This window comes from Onychomys torridus, chromosome 12 (assembly GCF_903995425.1).
Source record: "Onychomys torridus chromosome 12, mOncTor1.1, whole genome shotgun sequence".
NCBI lineage: Eukaryota > Metazoa > Chordata > Mammalia > Rodentia > Cricetidae > Onychomys > Onychomys torridus.
Genome location: NC_050454.1, coordinates 23,979,512 through 23,990,422, shown reverse-complemented (window position 1 = coordinate 23,990,422; position 10,911 = coordinate 23,979,512). Strand labels below are relative to the sequence as shown.

The following is a 10,911-nucleotide window of genomic DNA, read 5'->3' as shown; positions in this document are numbered from 1 at the left end:
AAGCCTGCTCTTTGTTCTAGAAGGAAATGGAGAAGTGGATCTGGAGGAGCAGAGAGGTGGAGGAGGGGTGCTGGGAAGAGTGGAGGGAGGGGAAACTGTGGTTGGGATGTAATGTATGAGAGAATTAAAAACAAAACCAAAAACAAAAAAACCACCTCGTGTTCGCCCATGCTCTAGAGCAGGAGTTCTCAACCTGCGGGTCACAAACAGCCTTTCACAGGGGTCATCTAAGACTTTACATTACGATTCATAACAGTAGCAAAATTACAGTTATGAAGCAGCAATGAAAATAATTTTATGGTTGGGGTCGCCACGACATGAGGAGCTGTTTTAGGGTCGCATTAGGAAGGCTGAGAGCCACTGCTCTAGAGAAAGTCTCAATTTCCATCTGCAGATGGCAGTCCTACTGTTCACTTTTAATTGAGACAAGGCTATATCTATATATCATGTGCAACATGACATATGTATTTATATATATGATAGACATCTCCAACAGCAAGGACCAGTCTACTCTTTAAAACCCGTTCTCACATGCACTCTCACTCATAAACTCACTGATGTACATAGAGGATGTATTTTGTGAAGCACCATTTCATACCTACAAGAAAAATAATGAATTCATTTCCTGAAAATTATGAAGGATAATAATGCAATTTACAATGCAACATTTAAAATAATCAGTAAATGAAAATACCAAGACAGCTTAAAACTCTAGAAATATCTGAAAAGACTCAAATGTGTCTTCTAAACACAATATTCTAAACATAATATGAGCAGTTCTAATATGTAAGTGATTGTAAACTAATCTGTTTCAAGACCAAATAAATAGAATGAAGAGCGAATACTTGATCAACTCAACTGGTGAAGTGCTAGTCACTAACTGACCCTAGGAAAAGCCACAATACAACTGCTGTTCTTTGGGCTAACGCAAAACCCAAGTACTAAGTGGAAAGCATTTCTGTATTTTGTCTTAGCTTTGTATTCTTAAGGCTCATTGTCTAAGGAAGACTTTAGCTTTACATGATCTTGGCACATTAACGGATAATGTGGCTCTCTGAAGAACAAGACATGAAATTTAGGTAGTTTATTAAAAATTATAATTAAGAAACAAGTGCCTGTAACAGAGCTCAGGAATCAAACACTTCATATATTTTCTATCTGCTTGACTTTACTTATGGGAATTTAACTCATTACCAATTTATCACTTGCCATGGTGCAGAACTGTTAGCTATTGACATCAACCAAGTGATGAATCATGTTTTTTCAAGTTGCTTTTACTTTTGGATTTGCAACTCAGCCATCTCAACTATCTATTTTACAACTTAGCAACAACTGAGTTTGAAATCTCAGCTCCTTCCTACCATCCAGCATGTGCCAAGATCTCTTCAACTTCTGGTTGATTAGTACTTAGGGAATAAAAGATTACAAATCAAACTTGGAAAGGTAAATCATTTAAATGATTAAAGAAAGCACATCACTCAGAAATGAAAGGTGATTGTTTTGACAATCCCAGCGTATGCATCCTCTTTGACATGACTTCCTTGTAATCAGAAGCTAAGTGAAAAATGGTTATTCAAAACAAAGACACACACCCACACAAGTTCTCTCAATGCACATGTATACACACAAGAACAGCTGTTGCATCAACTCGAACCACCACATTCAGCCTCTCTGGATTTAAACAGCTGAGCTGCAATCATGCCCTAAGATATGGCTTATGTTGTGAGCAGGTCTGTTTGAGGACTGCTTGGAGGAGTCAGAAGCAGAGGAGTTGGCTATGGCGAGCAAAGGTGACATCGCCGAGCCATCAGGAAGAGCCGTCGCTATTTCCGGAAACAATGATGTCATGTTAAAATTGGATAGGTGAGAGTTGGCCATGTGCATTGGCGGCATCTCAGGGAGAAGAGGAAAGCTTGGCTGCGCAAAGCCAACGGGTCTGGGAGGAGATAAAATGGATCCAAATCGGTTGTTTAAACTTCCACTGTTTACTTTCTCTGTGCTAGGATTGGAGAACATTTGATTAGAAAAATAAGGGATTGAAATGTCATTGGACAGAGTAGGGTGAGCAGGGGAATAGGGAGGGTAGAAGGAGGGGAGAGAGTTTTGGGGATCTACTGGGATGAGGGCTGGAGTTCGTGTAGCACTGGGCTGGGTAACCTGTGGAATGAAGGAAGTATTTGTATTTATTGGTGGATTCATGCCACCCTCCGGAATAAAAGGGAAACCAAAATTTTGTGAGAGCGCATGCTGGTCAGGACCTGAATTATCATTAGGTACTTGTGGACTATCAGGCATGAAACGGACAATACTCCCTCTCTTCTCTGCAGCAGGTTGCTGACGTCCAAGAATCATGCTGCCGCTAGCAGAGAGAGGAAGATGAGGAAGACTTGGATCAAAGACATTGCTGTGCCTTTGATTTCCAGAACGATTCCTTTCAGGTTGGCGGATTTTGGAACCACCGCTGTCTTGCAGGGGATGTCTTGACCTATGGACAACTGAAGAGTTAGCCTGACGTACAGGGGGCCCTTGGTCAGCATTCCCATGAGACACAGATGGGTGTGGCAAAGTTGGCCTTGCAACCCCATGCATGTTGGATGTGACAGGAGGGTTCATGTGGCCCTTGGTCCCATGACTGTCAGTAATCCTCATGGGATTAGACTTCTGTACAGAAATATTAGGACTTGTGTTTCGACCTTGAATATCTCCTGAGGAAGAGGAACTTGAAAAAGGAATATTCAAAGTGCTGTTCCTGGTGTTAATTGTACCTAAAGACATGTCACAACTGTCCCTAGTCTGACTTTCACTCTCTCTTCTAATATGAACACTTTCACGAGCTGGGGGACAATTATATTCAATTGTTGAAGATGGACCACATTGTGTATTCCTTGAGTGTTCTGAGAGTGACCTTTGGCTCCCAAGGACCTGGTCACCAAGGTGAGGAGCAAGTAAACTCTGCATGAAACTCTGGTGACAAGTATTCTCACTGTCCCTTGGTGGGACAGCATTTCCTGTTGGGATGCTCTGAACTGGTGGATAAGATAATCTCTTTTGTCGGTCGATTGGTGGTGGGCCAGTGTTTTGACTAATTCGAAAAGCCTGGGACTGCATGCTTCTCAGTGATGGCACAGGATTACCGATTTCATTATTTCTTGAAGATTGTACTTCAAAATTACTCTGGGGCTGTTGGCTGGCTCCAGCTGGTTTGAAGGTCTGACAGTCAGGAAGAGGGACGGGATGGTCCATGCGACCCTGCATATTATGAATCGCCAAGCTTTTATTCCTGGGAACATCAAGATAGCTTCTCATTTCCAGCTGCTCTGAAACTCTGGAGCCCTGAATTGACATGCCCATTCTCTGCTCTGAAGAAGAAGATGACTTTCCAATGAGTGCCTCAGCAGAGTAACTTGACACTCGGTTTCTCTCTGGCCTGTGTGGAGCACAGGTCATGTCTGAAGACCTAGTCACAATACTGGGTTGGGACACCATTTGCTGCTCTAAGCCTCTTGATGGCAAAAGCCTCTGCATTGGATTATGTCCGGATACATGGTCAGAAGAAACTGCTGAACCTTGCTGTCTGCTTCCAACATCCTGTTGCTGGTGCAGAATATCTTGATTGAGATGGTTCTGGGCATGGCTATGATGACCCCGGTTAGTTGAAGAGTTTTCACAGCTCTTCTCTGTCTGGGAACTTGCAAAATGTTGCTGCATCTGTTGCTGCATCTGTTGATGGTGAGGATGTGGCTGACTACTCTTGGGTCTTGACTGATCAGTCCCATGGTGTTTTGGTTGTAAGGACAGCTGAGAGGCAGGAGTGCCCTGAACGAGATTTCTCTTCTTCTGCATCTGAACTTCCTGTTGTAGAGTTCTCTGTTGGTGCACAATATGGGGCTGGGAGTGGACAGTACTGTCTGCATGAGGCACATGATGCTGTAGCTGATACAAGTGATGCCTCTCTCTTAACTGTCCTGCTTGCTGCTGCTGCTGCTGCTGCTGCTGTTGCTGCTGCTTGATGTAGAGATGGTTAGTATGAAGGTGAGACACCCCTTGAGCTGGTACATGCTGCTGCAGGGCCTGCAGATGTTGACTTGCCTGAGTTTGCTGCTGTTGCTCAGCAACAGGAGGCTGAGAACTACATGGAACTTCTGTCTGCCTCAATGCTGGTGCCACAAAGTTGTTTCCAGGAGGGAATAGCCGTGTAAGGCCGTCACCATGCGCTGGGTTGCTAGCAGGTACAACTGAGTTTGAAGAGTTGGTGGGGATCTGACTCACCATCATTTGAGTTTGATCAGGAATGCTGTCTGGAGTCCGGCTCATCAGGGGCATACTTTCAAGCCTGAGAGGGGCTGGCTGACAATGCTTTTGGCGTTTGGCTGAAGACAGTAAAAGATCATCTTGTACAGTGCGCTTTGCAGAATCCTTGCGGCTCTCGTGACTAGGCTTTGGAAGGGGTTCTTGAATCTGTGGATTTGGTATGGCGCTAGTCATGCCATTCAGCTGTTCCTGGGAATACTCTGTCATCAGAGGTGGCACAGGAGGCTGGCTGCCATAAGAACTGGATGCAACAGTCATATTGACAGTCACAGGAATAGACGTTTGCTCAGAAGGCTGGGATAACCCCGTGCAGCTGACCAGAGGATGGTTGATGCTGTTCTGATGGATAAGATTATTCACACTTAAACTGGTAAGACTTGGTGGCTGAGAGGCCGACACCTGTAAGGAGGCATTTGATGTTTTAATTCCCAGAGAACAGCTAGGCTTTTCAAGAGGCCTATCAACTGTGACTTCCACTGAATCCTGAGAGTTAAATTCAGTTGGTGTTGCATCTGCCTGTCCTGTGCAAGGCTCCTTATGGATCTGTGGTTTAAAAGGCTGCTCTCCCTCTAGAGAGGTTTCAGAAGGCTTGGAAGTAACCTCCCTCATCTCAGCCTGTGTGCCAACCCTTCCCTTCTCAATGTTCTCCTGGTCCAAAATAGCTCTCGCTGCAAGGGCTACGATGTCAGTTTGCTCTGCAAAGGTACAACTGTCACATGTGTTAGTGGTTGTACTGCTGGTCACATCTTCTCGAGCTGTTTCAGGAAGCATGGATGCAACTGAGAAACTGTGACTACTGCCAGAGCTGGTTGACATGGGAGAGTCAGCCTGCCTACTGGTGAGCAGAGAGCCATTCATAACCTCTTGATCAGGGAGACACGAGTGGTGCTGTGCTGGGCCTCTGTCATCGTTCATCAGCAATAGTTCCTGCTTGGGATGCAAATCGACATTAGAATCACCCAGCTTAGACTCTCCTGGAGAAAAATCAGGGTGACCCATCCGGACAGAAAGAGATGAGGTCTGAAGGTCTTTTTCTTTAGTAAGGTCAGACAGCAATGTAGTCAGACCCTGCCCCTTTAAAGGCCCTGGGGTTTGTGCGGTGTCCAGGGAATCCTGCTGAGCTGGGCAAGGTTCTGCCACAATTTCTACCTCAGAAATACAGTCAGTGATCGAAGTGCTTGTAGTAGACGACACGCCAGAAGCCTGAGAAACTGCAGTCTGAGGTTCAAGAGGAGATGGGATCAACACATTGGTTGCAGTACAGGATTTTGTAGCACTGGACAATGCTACTGCAGTTGGTGGTGTGCCCTGAGATGTCTCTTGCAAGGTGGGAGTGGAGTCTTTGGATTTTGCTGGGGCCACTGCAAACTGTTCGTTTGTCTCAGATTCTTGGGGGGATGAGTTCCAGTCTTCCGCTGACTTAGATCCGGACCCAGACTCAGGGACTACTGACTCAGAGTTCAGAATGGCCAGTGGAGCAGGACTGTTACCACTCTTGGCCTGGGGCACGGCAACAGACACTAGGCTGACAGGGAGGCTGTCCAGCAGTCCATCACTACACGACAGTTCTGCTGAGCTGTCTGTTCTGGGGCCATCTAGCTTGCCCACATCTCTGACTGAATTCAGGGGACATGCTGGCTTGTTGGCTGCATGTTTCTTGGCACCTGGCTTCTTGTTCAGTCTTTTGGATTTCATGGTAGGGGGCAAACAAGTGACGGGGTTTGTTGAGGAGGCTGTTGCCAGACTGTAAGTACTGGATAGTGTGGCTGAATTATCTGTTGTCATGGTAGGTGCTATAGTTGTTGCTAGGGGAACACAGTTAGCAGGGCTGGTTTGAGTGTTTGTGGGAGTCTGAGGACTAGCAGACTGACTGATAGACAACTGCACACAGCTCTGGCCTGCCATCTGGGATATGCTCTGATTGAGGCTGGCCAGAGCCCCAAATGTGTTCAGGGCAACATTGGTATTTGGATCTTCGCTGGTGGTGGGTTGAATAATTTGCATAGGGGTTTGATTTGTAGTTCCTGATGAAGACATGACAGGCTGCAAAGCAAAGAGCTGTCCATTTAAAGAAATGGTTTGAGGCTGCTGTTGGTTTGACATGGTAACAGAAAAGGTTTGGGTTGAATTAGACATGGATAAAGACGAAGGTCGTGGTAGTATGTGGACAAGATGCTTCCCCCCAAAAGTCTGTGGGGCTGGCACACTCTGCACTGAATTATGAGACCCTATTATAGCACTGGCCCCATTGACAGGGAGTCGAACAGAACCAGGATGGGGGGCGGAGAGCAGTGGCAATGGCTTCTGATTGGCTGCCTGTATGATGACAATCTGCTGACCTACTGCTTGGCTGGGAACCTCGGCCCGCACCATTGCCGGGCATGGGGTCGTGCTGGGTGGCTGAAGAATGATAACGTTTTGGTTACCCGGAGCCGCAGTGACCGCTGACCCAGCTGAGGGAGCCATCTGAATCACTTGCATGGCTGAGTTCAAGGGAAGGATATGTTTTGGAGGCTGAGATTTAACTTGTGGCTGGGCAGTTGGTGGCTGCATAGGTAAGGGTGGACATGAAGGCAATGTCACCACTGCTTGCTCAACTGGGGGCCCATCCGCTGGGAGGGGGTTATTTAAGGTGATGCCAGTAGCCACATGCTTGTGGTGGCTCGGGGTAGGGCTGGTACCCGACTCGCTCAATACCGGAGTCACAGCAGAAGACGGTGTCTGGCTCAAAGGCTGAATAGTGTTTCCGGCCAGATGCAAAGTAGTCCATGTTGTCTGTGTGTTTCCAGCTGAAGAGATTCGGGTGAGGCTAGTGATGTTTTTCAAATCTGAAGCACTGACACTTGAAGAAGGCAAAGAACAAGAAAGAGTCCAACCACTGTCCAAAGGCTTTGCAGAAAGACTGCTCACCGGGAGGGTGGTCATCACTCCTCCGGCATGAGCTGGGGCCACCACTGTGGTGGTATTTGTTGAGCCGGCTGTCTTGCTAATGCTCCCTGGGGAAGAGTCACCCATACACCTGGGAGGCTCGGAGCATGCTGAGGAGGTAACTGACACAGCAGGGGTGTTTTGCAAGTCTTCACTGAAGTCCTGCACACTCGGGCCAGATTTGGTTTCATGATGGACGTTAGAGGCAGCTGCTGAGTTGCCGGAGGAGATGCTTGTGACACACGGAACTGTTTTCTTTGATGATTTGGGGCTCTCTTGCCCGTTGTTATTTTCTGAAGCATTTTGATCTTTTAGGCATGTGTGCGAGGAACAATGTTGGTGAGGGTCAGGGCCAACTGCAACGGTGATCAGTGAGCTGCCGGTGGCACCAAGCACACTTGATTGGCTTTCGGAAGTAGAAAGTTCGAGAATATTTTGAGCAGAAATGGCAGCGGGAAGACAAAGGGGGACAGGCTGGTTGGCAGCCAGTGCAGACACTGTAGTCTGATGCCACGGCTTGTTTTCAGGAGGGTAAACTCCAGAAATAGACACAGGAGTCACAAGCTTGCAGGCCCTCTGCACTGGCACCACATTGGCGGTTTGCTTCTGCAAGCTGTGACCGACATTAAAGGTTATCCCCTGAACGGCTGTCCCCTGGCTGTTTCCCCCGGGCTGACTCCCGTTGGAATAAACAATGATGTTTTTTTGGACCTGGTCACTTGGAATAACAACCGACACCTTTGAGCTCTTCAGATTTCCTCTCCAGTGGATTGTGGGGTCATCGTATAAGCATATGTCATTTGCTTTCAGCAATTCGATATACCGGCCATTCTCCTTTTGGATCTCTTCCAGTTGTTTCCGTAGCTTTTTAATTTCTTCAGCTAAAGTATTAGAAATGAAGACGTGAAAATACTGGTGAATGTCAGTGGTTACAACAACTTAAGCTAAAATACCTGTGCTAAGACACTGAATTCCAATTCCAGCCTTCAAACGCCTCAGCGGAGCCAGAGCTCTCTGCTGCTGTAAGGTTTCTTCTAAGAGTGACACCCCAAGTCTCCCTTATGTTCCTTTGAAGGCCAGTCACTGAAACTCTCCTACGGTGTACAAGTCTCAACATTCCCAATGCAAAACTTGCCAGTAGCACAGCTAACACATGAAACAGCGTAACATAGACTGATTCCTGGTAACACGCTTTTGATAAGCTAACAGCTCTTTGCTTGGGGCTCCAAGTTTAGGGTTACCACAACTGACAGGCCTCTTAAAGTGTATGATACAGAAGGCTAAGGAATAGCCCTTAGCATTTGAGCTGAACAGTCTTTGGCTCAAATCCATCAACCTGTGGGATAGTCTTCAAAGCAGCTTGACATAGTAGCCCAAGGGTGGTCAGGATATACTAGATAGAATCCTCACACTACCCAATGAGGACACGTATTTTATTATCAAGGCTGATTGGTATAATTCTTAATTCTGATAATATCCCATCTGATTGACAAAATCAGGTTAAAACCATGCTAAACACTATCATCCCTTTTGGCAAATAGCTTTGGAATTGAACCTCTGAATTATCAGAATTGATATGAATTGAAATGAATTGTACCTATTATAATCTTAGTAGTGATTATATCAGTCTTGGACCTTGTGTGCTTAACGATCTTAATTTTTTCCTCCTCTTGTTTACAGTCAATCCATCCTTAGACAGTGCTGCAGCCATCTTAACTTCATATAGTTCAAAGTCGGCAAGAACAGGATCCTTAAATTCTTGTAGCCCACTGCAGCCCAAAGTAACCAGACTAACTAGATGTCCAACTCCTAAATGGCTTGAGGGTCTATCTCTAGAGGAGGAAATGTGAAGTACACAGGTAGATGTTAGTAGGATTGGAGGTCACTGGGACGAGCCACCCCACTCATAATCAGCAGCTTTTAAACCAATGACCAGAACTTCAGGGCTCCAATTACTGGTCATAGAAATGGGATGTAAGGCTTATCTCTAGTCTTAGGTGAAGATGTGACATTCTGAACTGACTGGAGGGTCACTACCATATTATAATATTATATATATATATATACATATATATATGTATATATATATATAAATCATGTTTTACATATATTATATTACTGTGTGTGTGTGTGTGTGTGTGTGTGTGTGTGTGTGTGCATGTAAACTTTGTAAGATTAATATCTGGCTAGAAGCTTTCTGATAAAGAACAAGAGCATACTATTGTCCCCCTCATTTGGAATCTATTAAAATGGGCCTGTTAATCTCCTGGACAGGAGCATATTCTCAAGGTAAAGCTTCTCCTACAGACTTTATTACAAAGCCTGCCTGAGATATAGATGGGCACAGTGGTCTCTTTGACATTGTCTATCCTTGAGAAGGTGTTATCCTCTACTCTGCATTAAATGAAATAAACTATTTTCTACCAAAAGAACAACAACAAAAAATGAGCCAGCTGAAGCTCTGCCCCACCCTGGCCTGGCTGCTAGGCCTTTTCTGGAGCCCTGTGTACCTGGTATTTTTTCATTAGCTTCCCTTTTCTCTAAGGTAACATGACTGTTTGGCTGTGTTCTAAATCAAAGGAGCTATCACTGGAAAAGGCTGCAGATCATTCTGGCCTTCAAAGCATCGTATGGGATGCTTTACAATGTTCCCAAATACCAATCTATCTAACTAGCTGCTGGATTCACCCATAAGGGTCTCCACCATCACAAGAGAGCTGATGTAGGAAAGCAACTGTTTAACTGAATGTAAGGAAGATCTGAATGCTGCCCTCCCAGACATGGTTTCTAATACTACTCTTGCCCATCACAACCAGCATTCCACAGCACTGTCCAACCTCAGTAAAACATTGTTCCTTTTAAGGTGGTCTACTAAGTCATTAAAGGAAATTCTCTGTTCTTTTCAGAGCCATAATAAATAGCCACTCAACAGCCTATCACCCTAAGCTTTACTGGCCTGGAGTGTGTTTCCTTTCAGCTTCTCTTCAATGCTGCTGGAAAAATCTAAACCCACAGCACAAAAAGTTACACCTAAAAAACCAAGTATCATTAAATGATCTGGTAGTTTAATACACACTTTATATTAATGTAAACAATTACAAAATGAGTATTTTGGTCTTCTAAGTCAATGCATTGTTAAAACTTGGCTCAGATCTATCCTGATCTTGTCTGTGAGTTCCACTGAGCAGAACTCTTCTATGAGTCAGAGTCTTGTGAGAGTCTCCTAGCTGTAAGATCCAAGTGGAACAGTGGAGACTGAACACTATTGGTCTCATGACTCAGGCAAACGTGGAATACACAGACGTAATCGAGACTGGTTATGTACTTCTACAAGACTGAATTAACCCCAGAGGAGGAAGGAGTTCAGTTACAATGGTCTCATTTCCAGTGCTACTGAGTCCACTCTGATTTGAGGGAGTTTTCCATGTCCTCAAGTGCATGTCCCGGCACACAGACACCTGAGCATGGTCCAACAGACAGGAGCCAGCAGGCTCCGCATGCCCCACCTTGTTCACTGTTCCCTCCGTTGAGCAGAAGCTCATCGTTCTGCCGCTTCAGTTCTGTTATGTACTTAAAGGCTTGGTCCAGGATCATGTTCTTGCTCTGAAAAAAAAAAAAAAAAAAAATTGACCATTTAGACATTTCATCCAAGACATGTAAACTGTAAGAAGA

The 10,911-nt window shown here is 45.4% G+C and overlaps 1 protein-coding gene across 1 annotated transcript in view; it reads right to left on the bottom strand.

The window, feature by feature from the left end:
• Window positions 1–258: 258 nt before the first annotated feature.
• Window positions 259–10,911, bottom strand: part of Usf3 (upstream transcription factor family member 3) — a 73,296-nt gene continuing 62,643 nt past the window's right edge. The window contains exons 6-7 of the mRNA XM_036203995.1: window positions 10,746–10,842; window positions 259–8,120 (exon numbers count right to left, since the gene is read on the bottom strand). Coding sequence (XP_036059888.1) covers window positions 1,678–8,120; window positions 10,746–10,842 — 6,540 coding nt within the window. The 3' untranslated portion in view covers window positions 259–1,677. The remainder of the gene's footprint in view (window positions 8,121–10,745; window positions 10,843–10,911) is intronic.